This window comes from Crinia signifera, chromosome 5 (assembly GCF_055691185.1).
Source record: "Crinia signifera chromosome 5, ASM5569118v1, whole genome shotgun sequence".
Classification (NCBI taxonomy): Eukaryota; Metazoa; Chordata; class Amphibia; order Anura; family Myobatrachidae; genus Crinia; species Crinia signifera.
The window spans coordinates 198,491,264-198,508,367 of NC_139221.1; the positions used below are offsets into that span (position 1 = coordinate 198,491,264).

Sequence of the window (17,104 nt, forward strand, 5' to 3'; positions counted from 1 at the left end):
TTCTATACGGTTCATATTGTGGTTTTAGTGGACCCATCCCTAGGCTCGGTTGAAGCTTAAAAATGCAATGTTCTATCAAACAATTCTACACAATTAAATACTGTGTAAGACTCAGAAAACTGGCTACAGAGACGTTAGCCGGGATCCAGAAACTGCAGTGCCGCCAATTGGAAGCTGCATCATGACACCTGCTCCGTAGTCGACATCTACCTGGCTCAGAACGGCATCGCAACAATTCCCCAGCCCCCTACAGTCCCAAACTGGACGTGGCAGACTTTTTCCTGTTCCCGTGAGTGAAGACAGCCCTCAAGGGAGACCGCCATGGGACCGTAGCAAAGGTCAAATCGGCTTCGACATGCTACTTGAAGGACGTTCTGGAAAAGGACTTCCAGGGCGCCTTCCAAGCATGGACAACTTGTTGGCAGAAGTGTATCGATGCACAAGGGTCTTATTTTTAAGACATTTTATTGTTTGGTCTCATTACTTTTCATACAAACCCTGTATGTTGTTTAATTGTATAATAAATATTTAAAAAAGAATGAACACAAAAATGAATCCAAACAAACCACTTTATTTGCAAAAAGAAGTATTTACATTAAAACCAAGGTTTCTACAAAATAATCCAAACATAATGAGTTAAGGGACTATTAAAACAATTTACTTTTGTGTATAGAAAACACATCTGATGAAATACCAAGATATCACAGTAATTTAAAGTAAGCAACAGAACTCAAGCATTTAATTGTTTTAAAGAATAACATATTAAATTTGAATAACAAGGCAAAATATTAATATAAATTTTGTACCCAATAAAGGGGTGTGTATTTTCTATTGTCAGTATGCAGGCCTGGCGACGGGGGACGGGGTGTGTGTGTGTGTGTGTGTGTGCACCGAAAATCTGAGGGCCCCAGTGGCAGAGTATGGCTGCGGCAGCCGCTTTTGACCCCCTCTGTCGCTGCAGCTAACTGCACTACTGTGCCCAGTTGCCCTGCCAAGGCCATCGGCTCGTCTGCCTGTACAGTGTCTGTGCCACCACCTGCCATGGCCATCCGCTTCCTGCACTGTGTTGGCCACTCTACTCAGTTTCCTGTACTGCGCCCCGGCAGCTGCCTGTACTGTGAATGCGCCCCCACCCAGCTGAGCAGCTCGCAGTCTTTTCCCCCTTGTCTGCTTGGCCCGCAATTGCACTGGCAGTAGGGAGAATGGAGAAGTCCTGTATCTGGTCGGGGGGTGGCTATGAGGGCGGTTACTGGCAAAATAGACTTGGCGGCACATTATAGGAAAGTATAAAAATGGAGAAAGGATCATTTGCAAAAACTATTATTTTAAGGATGTCATGTTTAGTGACTAAAGCCCTGTACACACGGGGGGAGATATATTGCTCTGCAATATATTGCTGAGCAATATATTGCCCAGTGTCTCCTTTTCATCAGTGACCAGAGATGGTCGCTGATGAAAGGAAACCTCTGCCGGGGGGAGCAGCAGAGGTAATCAGCTGGTCGCAGGAGCTTGCGATCATAAGGGGGCTAAAAACGGGAGTGCGCACCCGGCGACCATATTGCCAGCGATTTTAGCCCCTATCGCCCCTGTGTGTACACATCTTAAGAGTCCTGAAGAATTAAGATTAAGGTTTGGGATTGGGGGGGACCCCAAGATTTCTGTTGCTGGCCCTATCAGTATGCCATCTACCTCTGGTTTGTAGTCCTAACTACATTATAGCATAATGCTTGGGTTCTACAAGCAATTGGTGTACAAGGGGCCTAATACAGGTTGAGTTGTATTTTTGCAAACAATTGCAAAACTACAACTTCCATTGTTAGCAAGCCGTGGGCCACCTAGCTAGGTGTAGGGTGCCCGCCAAGACGTAAAGTTAGTCACTGCGCTGCAATCTTTTGTGCGCAGCAGCTACCCAAATGGACGCCATGTAGTCCCTGCGGTCCACAAATGGTTCGGACTTGTCTACATTGTCTAAACTAATCCCGCAACACTGACCCCCAGACTGGGGTCACATTTTTCTGTTTCAGGTCTACATCAGATACTGAATTAGGCCCATGGTCTCCTAGCTGTTTCTGCTAATGAGAAAACTATACAAAATGTGCACAGCTACAGAACACTTGCCAAAAGTAACCTACATGAGTCATCAAGAGTATGCTACAGAAGAGCATATGGTCCATTTTGCTGCTTTATGAAAGAAAAAAAAGCCTGAATTGCCCACATGAAAACATTTTTATTTCTGATAGGGGCTCCTTATTTGTACATACTGTATAAAAGTAAAATCTGATTTAAATCTGTTTTCATCTGTTATTTAATATATGTTTACAGTTAACATGAAGCAGTTGACCTGAAATTAGGCACCGGACATAGGAGCTTGCTACTATTTAATATCTATAAACACACACCCATTTTCTACAATAATGTTCATTTGCTTAACAAACATTTGAAACCTATTGTGGATCAAAAAACATTTTTGGTTGATGAAGGTGTTTGCAGTTGTGAAAGTTTTATTGTTCTCCGATCAATTTAATCTAATAACCTCAATGTGTCTGACTCAGGTTGGCTCGCTAGACAGCGTACATTCTCTGCCTAGCGAGCCCATAACCAAAGCCCGTCCGAATGCTCCCCCCTCTCTGCTGAATCCCCTAGGTACCATGTCAGTAGATATACGAGAACACATCCCCTCACATGTGACCCGAGGGTGAGAGAAATCATTTGATGGTCCCTGACCATTGAATGATTTCTCTTCCCTTCATTCTATACTGACTTTTATTTCTGTCGCTGTTCGCCGAAGACGGGGCATGTGCTGACATCATGTGACATTAGCCGCCCACACCAAGCAGGCATCGCCACAACTGCTTCTAAAGGGGAACATCCAGCATTTTATAGGGACGTCCACGGAATGCTAGAGTTCCCCTGTTACCGTGGCCAGCCCTCCCTCCCAGCAGTGAACTGACAAAGCTGTTCGCTGTCGGGGTTTGCACATGCGCAGGAATGCGCAAGTGGAAACCCCGACCATCGGGGCTGGGGCCAAATTCAGATAGGGTCCGATTCAGGATCGCTCCTTGCTAAGTGTATCTTGCATTGGAAAACCCTGTTACCTGTATTAAGTAACTTTTTTCACTGACAACTGGAAAATGTCCCATATTTGAATTTAAATTGCATATCTGATAATGCAAGCCTAAATAATAATCATAACAAATATTTTATTTTATTTGGTAGAAAATGAACAAAAGCAATGATGGTCATGTTTTTCTCACATCATTGTACACAAACACGCGCCATGTTAAATAACACAGTACACAACATTTGCTTGGCCAGGGATCATTGTGTCGCACCAGCGTCACTCAGCTCTTCTGCAAATATTTCAAGGTTCATTTCTAAAAAACAAAACATACATTTTAGGAACACATATAAATACTGCCAGCAGAATATACCAATGTCACATATCTCTAAATATACCTTCACAGCAGTCAAAACGATTTGGTCACTTTCATTTTCAGCATATCTTGTTTACTAGCACATAAAAACACATGCAGACCAACAACAGCTTATGTCATTTACCTATGCTGCCATTGACATGCTACATACAAGTATTATTCTTAACCTACAGTATTACCAGCATGTAAAAATGATGGAACTACAATTTCACCACTGGTGGCTCGGTACACCTGAACAGAGCAACACTTAATTTACTACATCATAGTGTCTGCCAACATGCAAAACAGTTTAATTCCTCCCATAGAGATTAGGAGCAACATTAGCATTTTATTATATATTCATTTTAGAAACCACTTTCATTTTATCCCACTATTTGCTCCACTAGATTAACCTGTGTGTTTCCCACTCATGTCTAAATTGAGACAGCAATTAAATGGGTAGGTTTCAGAAAGTAGAAAGTGCAGTAGAAAGCGCAACAAAACATGCTGCGCTATATAAGAAGCTGTAAATAAAAAAATAAAAAATAAACTAGTCATGAAAAATATAATACAGGGAGACCCAAACACAAACATTTTCACACCTTTCAGACGCACCCACAACCCACACAACCTAATTACTATCTCACCTGTCCCCTCCCTTCCTTTCTCCTGTGCTCTCTGGAATGCTAGATCAGTCTGCAACAAGCTCCCAACCATCCACGACCTCTTTATCTCCCACTTTTTTAACCTTCTTGCCATCACTGAAACCTGGCTGTCCGCATCTGACACTACCTCCCCTGCTGCCCTCTCCTATGGAGGCCTCTCCTTCACACACTCGGTCAGACCTGATGGCCGCCAGGGTGGAGGAGTGGGCATCCTCCTCTCCCCCAACTGCACCTTCCGCGCCATCCCACCTGAGCCCTCCCTCACATTCTCCACCTTTGAGGTACACACTATCCGCCTCTTCTACCCCATTCACCTCCTTGTGGCTGTAATCTACCGCCCCCCTGGCCCCTGCTCCCCTTTCCTTGATAACTTTGCTGCGTGGCTTCCACACTTTCTTGCCTCTGACCTCCCCTCTATCATCCTCGGTGACTTTAACATTCCTATTGACATCAAAAATGCCGCCTCCTCTAACCTTCTTGACCTTACCACCTCCTTTGGACTTTCTCAATGGACCTCCACCCCCACTCATAATCTCGGACACTCCCTTGACCTAGTCTTCACCCACCATTGTAATCTCTCTGATTTCTCTAATTCTTCCTTCCCACTCTCTGACCACAATCTGCTCTCTTTCACCCTCTCATCCTCCCCTCTCCCCTCATTGCCCAGACCCACAGTCACCAGACGTAACCTCGAGTCTCTTGACCCCACTGTCCTGTCTTCCCTGGAGACTTTCCTCTCTCCTCTCTCAACCATGACGTGCCCCAACCAGGCTGCCTCTTTCTATTACTCTTCTCTCACCTCTGCTCTCGACTCTGTAGCCCCCCTCCACACTGTTCCCCTTCGACGCTCTAAACCACAACCCTGGCACAACAAAATAACTAGATTCTTGCAAAAATGTGCACGCTCTGCTGAACGCCTCTGGAGGAAATCTCACTCTCTGGAAGACTTCCTCCATTTCAAGTTTATTCTCTCCTCCTACAGCGCTGCTCTCTCCTATACCAAACAATCTTTCTTCAAATCTCTCATCTCTTCCCATTCCTCCAATCCCCGACGTCTCTTTGATACTTTCAACACTCTACTTCGCCCTGCACCACCCCTCCTCCCTTCATCCCTCACTGCAACTGACTTTGCCTCCTTCTTCCTCTCTAAAATTGAGGTAATCCGACATGATATCTCCTTCCATACCCCCTCTGCTGCCCACCCACCCCAATCATCCTCCCCTACCAACTACCCCACTCTGTCATCCTTCTGCCCTACTACAGCGGAGGAAGTCCGCTCCCTCATCTCATCCTCTCCCCCCTCTACCTGTCCCTTGGACCCTCTCCCCTCCCGTCTCCTCAGTTCCCTCTCCCCCACTGGCTGCTCCCACCTTGCTCACCTCTTTAACCTATCTCTTTCTACTGGCATCTTTCCCTCACCCTTCAAACACGCTCTGGTCTCGCCTATTCTTAAAAAACCTAACCTGGACCCTTTATCTCCCACAAGCTACCGCCCTATCTCTCTTCTCCCATTTGCCTCTAAAATACTAGAACGGCTGGTTTACAGGCGTCTCACCAGCTACCTGTCTGACCACTCCATCCTAGATCCCCTTCAATCTGGCTTTCGCCCACTTCACTCCACTGAGACTGCCCTAGTGAAAGTCACCAATGACCTGCTGTCAGCCAAATCCAAGGGTCACTTCTCCCTGCTTATCCTTTTGGACCTATCTGCTGCCTTTGACACTGTGGATCACCCTCTCCTCCTCCACACACTCCAAAACATTGGCCTCTCTGGCACAGTCTTCAACTGGTTTTCCTCTTACCTCTTCAACCGTTCCTTCTCAGTCTCTGCCTCTGGCTCTACCTCACCACCTTCTATCCTTCCTGTCGGGGTCCCTCAGGGTTCCGTCCTTGGCCCCATTCTGTTCTCTCTGTACACCTCCTCTCTGGGTGCACTCATTAACTCCTTTGGCTTCCAATATCACCTCTATGCGGATGACACCCAAATCTACCTCTCCTCTCCTGATCTGTCCCCCACTGTTTTCTCTCAAGTTTCCAACTGCCTCGCTGCCATCTCTACCTGGATGTCTGAGCGATTTCTGAAGCTGAATATGGACAAAACCGAACTTATTATCTTTCCCCCACCCAGAGCTATGCCCCCTACTAATATCTCTATCACTGTTAACAACACCATCATCTCCCCTGTTCCCCAACTCCGCTGCCTGGGTGTCACTCTTGACTCCTCCCTCTCCTTTGCACCCCACATCCAAGCCCTGGCCCATTCTTGCCGGTTCCAGTTACGCAACATTGCTCGCATCAGGCCCTTTCTCTCACAGAGTGCAACTAAGCTGATCATCCACTCATTAGTCATCTCACGACTTGACTACTGTAATGCTCTTCTCACTGGCCTCGCTCAATCCCAACTAGCTCCTCTCCAATCTGTCCTCAATGCTGCAGCCAGGCTTATCTTCCTCTCCCGCCGCTCTTACTCTGCTACTCCCCTTCAACAAAATCTGCACTGGCTTCCATTCCCCTACAGAATCCTCTTCAAACACCTCACACTCACATACAGGGCCATATCTAATTCCATTGCTCCATATATCTCTAACCTCATCTCCATTCACACACCCTCCCGCCCTCTACGGTCAGCTGACGACTGTCGTCTCTCCTCCACCCTGATCACTGCTTCCCATGCTAGAGTCCAGGACTTTGCCCGTGCTGCACCCCTTCAGTGGAACGCACTCCCTCGCTCCATTAGACTCTCCCCGACCTTGCAAAGCTTCAAACGTGCACTGAAAACTCACCTATTCATCAAAGCGTACCCTTCCACTGCATAAACCAGCTGGTTCTCCGACCCCTTGCCTGCTTACATCCTGCTATCTAACCACCACCCCCTCGCTTGCACCTCTTGTAATCTGTCTGTCTCCCCTTCCTACTAGATTGTAAGCTCCTCCGAGTAGGGCCCTCTTCCCTCCTGTTGTCAAAGCCCACTTCTCTTCACATTTCACTCACAGCTCTCCTTTAATCCAACACTCAGTGACCATCTTCATACTCATCTCCATCATTGGCCTCAAGCCTCTAGTTGTATGTTGAATGGGTCCTCACTACTTACATTTAAGCTGTAATGTGTATTGAAACTGTGGTGCTCTTTATTTGTACTGTATTTTTGTTATTTATTCAATGTTATGCCAAGTTTTGTCTCCCTGTATTGTTCCTTTGTACGGCGCTGCGAAACACTTGTGGCGCCTTATAAATAAAATTATAATAATAATAATAATAACATGGAATATCTGTACATAAATTTGTTTTAACTCTGATAGTGCCAACATCTCTGTGTATGAGATGTCCAAAATATCCGCTAAAAATGCCAGCGGCGCTCACATTTGGTATATAAATTAAAATAAAAAATTGTTATGTAAAAAGAGATTATATTTCTTATATGAGGTAAACATTACAGGTCATAAAAATGAATAAAAATGTTTGCTTGGCAATTTTCACACATATTTCGACAAATTCCCTTGGTACTGAAAGAATTAATACCAGTAAAGAAAGAAATATGAAAAAAAAACCACGAGACGAAAAGTCCTCATAAACATTAATGTGGCACTTACAAGAAACTCATTAGAGGTCCACGGACCCCAATAGTCTATGAGTTAGCAGGATAGGGGGCTATAAGGCAGACTCATTCACCTCCAAACATATAGGAGGGTTTCCAATTTTGTTCCACATCCTGCATCTCACTCCGTAATAGTCTGCTTGATCCTGAGGGGTATAACAAGATTTTCCATACACTAGACAGGCCTATGTTACTGCGAAGACTGCATGTGATTACATTATGCTCTCGAGTGCTCAATTTAGTTTAGGCCATCGGAAGCGGTACATCTGTCAGAATGAACTTAGGTCTACAGTGATTAGGTCGACCCCACTAGGTCGACTGGCAGGAAGGTCGACCTGACTTAAGGTCGACATGGGCCAAGGTCGACATGACTTAAGGTCGAATTTGCATAAAGGTCGACATGAGGAAGGTCGACTGGTCATAAGGTCGACATGGGTTTTTCACTGTTTTTTTATCCGAATGTCGACACAGTCGACATGGACACAGTTGGCAATGAGAATCGGACCCTCGCATCGCTCGCAATGCTTCGGGCACGGTGCCTCTCTGCGCTCGGCACACTATTTTATTCTCCCACCACGCCCTAGTGGATGGTAGGGCATGAGATACCGCCTGTCGGCACATGTCGGCTCAAAAAACAGTGAAAAAACCATGTCGACCTTATGACCAGTCGACCTTCCTCATGTCGACCTTTAGGCAAATTCGACCTTAAGTCATGTCGACCTTGGCCCATGTCGACCTTAAGTCAGGTCGACCTTCCTGCCAATCGACCTAGTGGGGTCGACCTAATGACTGTAGACCTAAGTTCATTCTAATAGATGACCGCATCCCAGGCCATCAATGTGATCGGTATTTTCATAGAGGCAACAAGTTTGGAAAACTACTGGCTAATTTTGTCTGATCTTATTCTCATATTTTACAAATTAAAAATGATTCCTCCCCATGTATTACTGAGACATAGGCTATTTTTCAATACTACCAAATAACATCTGCAGCTTCACCTGACGCTCCTGCGCTGGGTATGGATTTACATATAGACAGCGGCTTACCAGTCTTAACAGATGGGGACAAATTGCATCTTTAACTGCAACGGTGACTTAATCAGAACGTCTGTCTTTAGTAAAATCATGCAGAAGGGAAAATCGCCAGACCCTTGGACATCAAAATAATCATCTTATGCCACATTTATATATTATTTTTAAATCTCATATTGTGGGAAACCTGATTTTCATGGAGCTAGAATTGTGGCCTCTCTCAAATCTTAATGGCCCATTTCTTTGCTAATTCCGGATTTAAAGTAGCTCACCAGGCTGGTTGCGCAATACTTACAACAAATCCTTACACAATTATTTACTCTGCTCAAAATGTGTTTGTTATAAGTTGGACTAATGTGCATAATGCTTGCTTACTGTGATTCCCTACATTTTGGCAACACCCCAAATTTTTATATTTCATCTTACCAAGACTGAAGCTTTAGCCCATGAGGGATATGGTATTTTAGGGGTCATTTTGGTTCATTTAGTCCCCCCACACGCTCGCAGGGGGGACCAATGTTTTTTATCTGTGCATGTGCATAATGATTTATGCGCATGTGCCGGGTCCCTAGTTGAATAGGATTCAGCAACTTCCGTAGTTGCCAATCCGTTTGCACGGACTGACGCGGGCCAGGGGCGTGGGGTGGCGGAGACGTGTGTTGTCCATGGGAACGCCCAACATTTCATGGGCGTCCCCATGAAACCCTGGGCGTTCCCATGGGATTGCAGGCAGGAGGAGGTGTCCCAGAACCAGGTGGCTGACGTCAACCTCCCACCCTTTCGTGACACATCCCCTCGCACGGTTGCAAGGGGATACGGCAGCGGTGATTCAGTGGGGTGGCGGGGCGTGGCCCTCTGGGACTCGGTAAGCTGGGACGGTAAGCTGGGAGCTTCGCAGCCTATCGAGCCAATCATGGCCTTGGTTTATTATAGATGGTCCCAGGGCTACCTAAATTATCTAGGCTTGCAAATCCCACCTCAACCCTCTGATCTTTATTCTGCCGATTTTCCACATTTTATCAGATATTGGTGGATTTTACAAAAGGAAACATCTTCCGATTAACTATTTATTTCCAATTTGTTTTCCTTGTCATCTTATCTACTGCAAATGCTTCCCATCATACTTACCAAACGTGATCAAAGTACTATAAAACACAGCCTTAACTAATATTATATAGGCTAATAAACGCCTCATATTTATTTATTTAAATTGCAACAACCACTTAAATCATGGAGGGGTAAACATTTTATGTATCCAGGATTATGTTCTATCTGCTAACTATAGATATGGATTGGATGTGTGAAGGTGACAATTATGTTTGTGAAACTTTGGAACAGAGCTTTATCCAACACGTAGAATCATTAAGTCTACTCCAGATGCTTACCACCAACTTAGGAGTTAATCTGTTTATGGTACTTGTTTCCTAGCACGGCGCCTGTGATTTTGATTGTATCCATCGGGTCCTAAAAAATTGCGTCGATTGCATCGCATGCAACCAAATCACATGTGATGGATGCGATTTTTACATCGAAACCAATGTGAAATGGTCCCTGAGACCCGATTTTACATTGGGCCCAATGTTAAATGCCCCCCAGACACCAATTTCCATTGTATACCCACCCTGATGGGTCAAATGCCCCCCCATTGTTTAACACCACCCCACGATGTACGCCAACCCAAAGCGTGGCGAGCGCAGCGAGCCCGCAAGGGGTGGCGGTACGCGTCCTCCGACCTTTTCATACCCCCACTATCCACGTCGGCATGGAGTTGATTTTATATAGTGTGGCGAGCGCAGCGAGCCACCGAGCCCGAAGCGTGGCGAGCGCAGCGAGCCCCGCATTACTTCACAGGTATTACATGTCCGCTCGCCACGCTTCGGGCTCGGTGGCTCGCCACACTATATAAAATAAACTCCACGCCGACGTGGATAGTGGGGGTATGAAAAGGTCGGAGGACGCGTACCGCTGTGCTCGCCACGCTTCGGGTTGGCGTTCATCGTGGGGTGGCGTTAACAATGGGGGGGACATTTCACATGTAAAATATCCATAAAGGTGGGTATACAATGAAAAATCGGGTCCATTGGCCCATTTAACATTGTTCACTATGTAAAATCTCGTCCATCGCATCGGTCACATTGCATGCCTTAACTTAAGGCATGCGATGGACGCGATTTTTTAATTGTCCGGGAAAAGGTTAGAAATAGCCCTGAAATTGCGTCGATCGCATCCATCGCATACCTTAAGTTAAGGTATGTGATCACCTGCGACAGGCGCCGTGCTAGGAAACAAGTACCGTCTATTTTCACGCGATGTTTAGTATACACATAGGAAAAGTCTCTACTCTGCTGTAACTCATTTTAACCCTTTCAGGTCCAACGTCTAGCCAGGCTCAACAGCCCTAATGCTATTAGCAGATCCAATAGTGAGCCACTTTAAAATAAGAGCAATAACATTATTCAACATTTAATGTAGACCATTAAAAAAGGGTTTACTTTGGGAGCCTAACCCGGACTTTCAGAATGGTGGTTCTATTATATTTAGCCCATCTATTTTATCCTTGGTTGGAGCATTTCTGTGCATCTGGATTTCTTGTTTAATATGCCACTCACACTATATATACACCAAACCTTGTCTATTGCATTGCGTAATTTTCTCGATATAAAAGAACATTCCAAAAAAAACCCATTAAGAATAGGAAGATCAAAAGTGCTTACCTTGAAGCGCTGGGTAAAATGGTGAGAGAGTCCTCAGAATATGAATAATGCTATCTTTATCTTTTCCTTTAAAAAGCTGAAGTACTTCTGGACTAAGGTGTCTTCCAGAATCTTGCAACTTGCTTGATGGTAATGTACTATCCGAGGCAGATGAAGGTGAATCCTGGGCATCAATTTTGCTATCTGTGTGACCACTTGTACATGTTTCCAAATCAGAAGTTTCAGCACAGTGTGTATCACCTTGTTGATTGGAACCACTTGTAGGTTCATGATCAAGACTAATTTCAAAGTCTGAATTCTGATGGGATTTTTCTGCATTATCTTGAAGATCAGTGTTAATGGGGAAGTTGTTAAGTGAACTACATTCACCATCTTGCTGGTCTGCGCCAGTAGCCATTAGATTATTTGATGCCTCTGTCATAGTTACATTATCTAAATGTGAAGATGTTGAGCATGGAGATTCTTGCTCTTTTTGCTCTAGCTCATGGATTTCATCATGGGGTGCTTTGTCTTTACAATCGCTGTTGACTTGACTTTTAAACAATAAAAAAGGTGAAGTCGCTGAACTGTGTGCAGAGAACAAAGTGAATGTGGACAGCACATCCATAGAATCTCTCCTGATCTTTTCCTTCTTTGTAACCACTTCGCTTATTTCTGAATTAGTAATCGACTGTGATTTTGTACCCCAAGAGAATTTGGAATGGTTCTTGTCAGGATGATGTTCTGTAAAAAGAGCCTCCCATTTTGCAATGTCTAAAAAAAACCAATGCATATATTTATATATACGAACATTAAATCCTCAAATAACAAATCAAAACAAAGAATACTTAAAAAATAAAAAAAATAATAAGGTTGCAGGAAACAGTGTGGTGATGGGAGTATGCCACATCACCCATTGTTGCCATTCGGAGAAGAAATGTCAGTACAAGTAAGAGGAGTCATTAGTGGACTAGGTTGTCAAAAGACTATGCATCACAGTCTATTACACCAGTGGTTCTCAACATCAGTCCTCAAGGACCCCCAACAGTTCACATTTCCAGGTCTCCACACAGAATTACAAGTGAAATAATTAGCTTCAACTGTGGATCTTTTAAAACGTGTCAGTGAATAATAAGTGCACCTGTGCTCCTGCTGAGTGACCTGGAAAACATGAACTGTTGGGGGTACTTGAGGACTGAGGTTGAGAACCACTGTATTACACCATGGACAGGGTTGCCCATGATATTAAGTCCATACAGGATTGCCCATGATATAAAGTCCATACAGGGTTGCCCATGATATTAAGTCCATACAGGGTTGCCCATGATATCGGTTCACTCCTTCTGGCAAAATCCTTCTTAGATGGACAAACCCATGTGCACTGCAGGTGGGGTAGATGTTACTTTTGCAGAGAGAGTTAGATTTGGGTGGGGTTTTACTTCAAAATGAGATCTATATTTCAGTGTAAATAAAAAGCAGTTCGTATTTTTCCTGCACAGAAACTAAATAACTCACTCAAATCTAATTCTCTATGCACATTTTACATCTGCCTCCCTGCAGTGCACATGGTTATGTCCATCTAAGAAGGAATTTGCCAGAAGGAGAGAACCAGAATAACTAAGGCAGATCATATATGCTTATTATCACCATACCATTGCTAGAACAACGTAAACTTGACAAAACATATAAGTATACCAAAGCCTGCAATCAGCACAAAAACAGAATTATGGTACTCACTGTTAAATCCATTTCCACAGGGGACACTGGTATACAGTGGGTATAGAATGTGCAGTAAACAAAGAAAAGAGGAGTTGTGTGTGGTGCGCAATTAACAGCAGCCGGTACTAGGGGTAGTCAGCCCCAAATATATATAGAGAGAAAGAAATTGGTTTGTACTGGCGCTGGTTGTTTAGAACAAAAAACAATATTGGACGGTGTGTAGTTAATAATAAAAGATATATTTTACTAAATATATAATAAAATCAACAAAATAATAATTACATACATATACAAATTAATTCACATTAATGCATTTTTTTATATATTAAAAAGGACTAATGGTGAGTGGGCTCAGTCTCATCCACCAATGGGTGGTGTAGAAAAAAATATATATATGATAAAAAATATAATTTTAAAAGTCAAATAGCAGCTGTTGGGGTATAATATTGTAATTATATTACCATCCTTGATTTTCCTTGTGTTTTGAATAAGAATTTTTGTAATCCAAGGGTTTATACTGGACCAAGATTTTTCCAGTGCTCTGTGTTGCCACTTAGCACAAATCCCCTTATGTGTGGCTCACCGTGATATCCAAATTCAGGGACCAAGCTAAATCCCACAGCCTCAGCGTTGGAAGGATTAGGTGAAGAAAGATGCCAATTTGCAGGAAAGGTGAATAGGTCCACTGGATGGATGGTACCCCGTCTGCTCAGTAAAAGCTCAACGCGTTTCTCCGGTATATTTGTGTGTCCGGCTTCCTCAGGAGCAAGTGCTAGCTGTCTCAACAGTAGCTGTTTTTATACCACTCTGGGGAGCTAATTAGTCCTCTCACCTGTGTGAGTACCGCCCTTCGTTTGTAAACATACTAAACTTATATATCAAAAATATTCTTATAATTCACAAAGATATCTTATATTGTTATAAAAGGAGGCAGTCCTATATTTATCATTAGAATGTGCAGTAACTGGGAGCTGCCATTCAAAATTTTAAGAAGTGTGCAATTGCGATTTCAGAACATATAAGACCTTATTCTGGTCCACACGCAATTAAACGCTGCCTGCCGCAAACACAGTCGCCCGCCCGCCATGTTTGTCTGTTGCTAGAACAAAGCACTCACAAGATTTTATAGAAGATGTCAAGTGACCTGGCTGCTTGGAAAATATTGCGACCAGTTTCACTATCCCACAAGCTTTTTGTTGCTTCACCATGAGATTCACCACATTAAGCAGAGTACATATGCTGCTTAGCAAGCCCATAGACATAGCCCTACACTGCAGCGTACATACGCAGCTTAGCACATAGACATCGCCCTAACGCCCCTTCTGAAAAAATAAAACTCAGTTTAAACTGACTTATATTTCCATCGGTGTCATGCGACATCAGCTGCCTGCACCCGGTAAGCATCGGCCTGCCCGTGTGCATTTTAATAGGGAAACCCATAAAACGCTGGGAATTACCCTGCTCTTGCTCCTCGGGGACCGATTGATCTTGAATCAGGCCCTCCAGCCAATAATAATAGTCCAGCATAAGCTTGAAACATAACATTGTTATAAAGATGGTGTCCTTTAATATCTGTGTATTTTATGATCACATTTTGATTGAATTAAATATAACATTGAATGCACTTTTCACATCATGGATTCTTCCTGTACCATCTTGTTACACCTGGAGTTTTCTTGCAAAATGTGGCTTTAAAGAGCTTTCCAGCAGGATGTTGATGATGAGCAAGTTCTCAATGTATTTGTTAATCCTTTGAAAGAACATATGGAGTTGTAGCAACATCCCCATCATCTCTTGTATGATTTTCTTTCTCAGATACATCTTCGCTATCAAAAGATTCCACAAAAGCTGGAAGCTCATCATCAGTCAAAGGTTTTCACTTGGCCATAATGATATTGTATACCTCCTAACTTTTTGAATTAGAAGATCGGGATTCCCGTCCAAAATGTGGGGGTGTGGTCTCACAGCAAGGGTGTGTGGAATTGAGGCAAGGCCTACAAATTAGGGCGAGGCCACACTTCATTTTTTTCTACTGTGGAGGCATGGTCAGCACTCTGTGAGCTGCAGGCCATGCCCCAAGCCCATCACTCTGAATAGATGCTGTGCATATAAGCACCGTGTCCATTCCTCTGACAGGTAGTGGGGACTCCCAATTAGGGAGGGGTATACAGGGGGAGGAGCTGACAATACTACACATTCTATACTCACTGTTTGGTCTACTCCAGTGTCCACTGCTGGATGAAAGAGAAATTATAGAAAGATAGCAAAAAAAAGACACATTGTGAGTTTTGAGCACAATGGTTTATACTCACCAATATTATTTTGCCTAACATATCTTAAATAGATCTCGGAAACACTAGAACTAGTTTTTGTAGTATGTGGTGCTGCTTCACAGGGCTCCTTCATATCATCATTGGACAGCATTGCTTGTTCTGCATCTGATGAAGTAGCAACAGGTATGTGCTCCGCTTCTTGCAAATCTGATGTCTTTGGCTTCTCTGAAGCTTCTAAATGAAATAAAGATTTAAATTTAGAACATGAATAAACACAGGCTCACATTTATGCTCAGCATTTACTACTTTTGCAGAAGATTCTAAATATGTTAAGTTGTGTGTTCTGTACACCCAAGTGCTGAAAGCTATTCAATTCCACATCCACAATGGACATATGAGCTGACCTGAGTAGGATAGCCATCATTGTGGTTTACATTGGTTGTTGCCATTCATATAAACAACGTTTTAAGCCATCAGAAAGATTAGGTCCTGCGCTATAGCAAGCCGATATAGTATAAATATATTAAATATAAATATCACCAGACTCAGTTAAAAACTAGAACTGCGCAATCACATAAAATTGAGTTAATCACAGATAAGTCATTTATTCACATTTACTAAAATAAATGACAACACATCCTAAAATTACATTAAAAAAAAAAAATATATATATATATATATATATATATATATATATATATATATATATATATATATATATACAAAATTACATAAAAAAAAAAAATATATATATATATATAAAAAGAAAAAAGCACAACCGGTTTTGTATTATTGCATCTAGAACGGTATGTTACCTATATTAGTCATGCCTTATGATTAGCTGACCGGTAAGAAAGCATTATGGGCAAAGTAATAGGTTAGTAAATCAGCAGATTGGTTTCAAATTAGTCCGTTAGTAACGATTAATAGGCAGTCCAGTATTATATATACATCACGTTTGTTTGTTAATGTTGAGAGAGAGCACCGGTTTTAGTACTTTGTAATCACTGAAATGATGGGAATTTATAAGGAAATGTCCAGATATTTTATGTCTGACCAGACAGTTTCAAAGAGATACCTTACAGTGTCACCTATACCCCCCATAGACTGCCCATAGGCTGTGGGGGGTATAGGTAAGTTATAAGTGCATTAGTTATGTTGACATTTTGTGTGGTTCTGATGATGAAAGTGATACCATGAAAACAGTAGACTGTGAATACAGGTCTTATTGTAGCAATGTTGTCTCTGAGTGTTATTCTTTAACTATGTACTGTATATGTTTTTTTTATGGGCACTGGAGCATATTGCACTTGTCGAGTTTAAGAACAAATATGTTGTCATGTTACTTAGCGCACATTCTCTGGGAGACACACACACATATAGGGCCATATTCTAGTTCACTCTTTCTGACAAATTCCTTCTTAGATGGACAAAACCATGTGCACTGCAGGGGGGCAGATGTAAAATGTGCAGATATACTTAGATTTGGGTGAGTTATTTTGTTTCTGTGCAGGGTAAATACTGGCTCAAAAATAGGGGGTGTTGTGTGAAATAGGGTAGCCTTAGAGGAGGCACCTATATACACACTACCTGGCGCTCGGCAATTGCAATAACTAATAGTCCTGATAGATCAAAAAAGTTTGTATATAAAGAAAATCTTCAGCTGCAGCATACACTCCCGTGAGCCCGTCAGGCACACAGAGAAAGAAGAAATG

At 43.0% G+C, this 17,104-nt stretch overlaps 1 protein-coding gene across 2 annotated transcripts in view; it reads right to left on the reverse strand.

The window, feature by feature from the left end:
* Window positions 1-551: 551 nt before the first annotated feature.
* LOC146080769 (uncharacterized) overlaps window positions 552-17,104 on the reverse strand; it is a 95,626-nt gene continuing 79,073 nt past the window's right edge. Inside the window, exons 15-17 of one of the 2 annotated variants that reach the window (XM_083188416.1) lie at window positions 15,429-15,620; window positions 11,419-12,171; window positions 552-3,374 (exon numbers count right to left, since the gene is read on the reverse strand). In XM_083188416.1, the coding sequence (XP_083044542.1) occupies window positions 3,319-3,374; window positions 11,419-12,171; window positions 15,429-15,620 (1,001 nt within the window). In that variant the 3' untranslated portion in view covers window positions 552-3,318. Of the gene's footprint in view, window positions 3,375-11,418; window positions 12,172-15,428; window positions 15,624-17,104 lie in introns of both variants that reach the window. The other variant, XM_083188415.1, reaches the window with a different exon arrangement.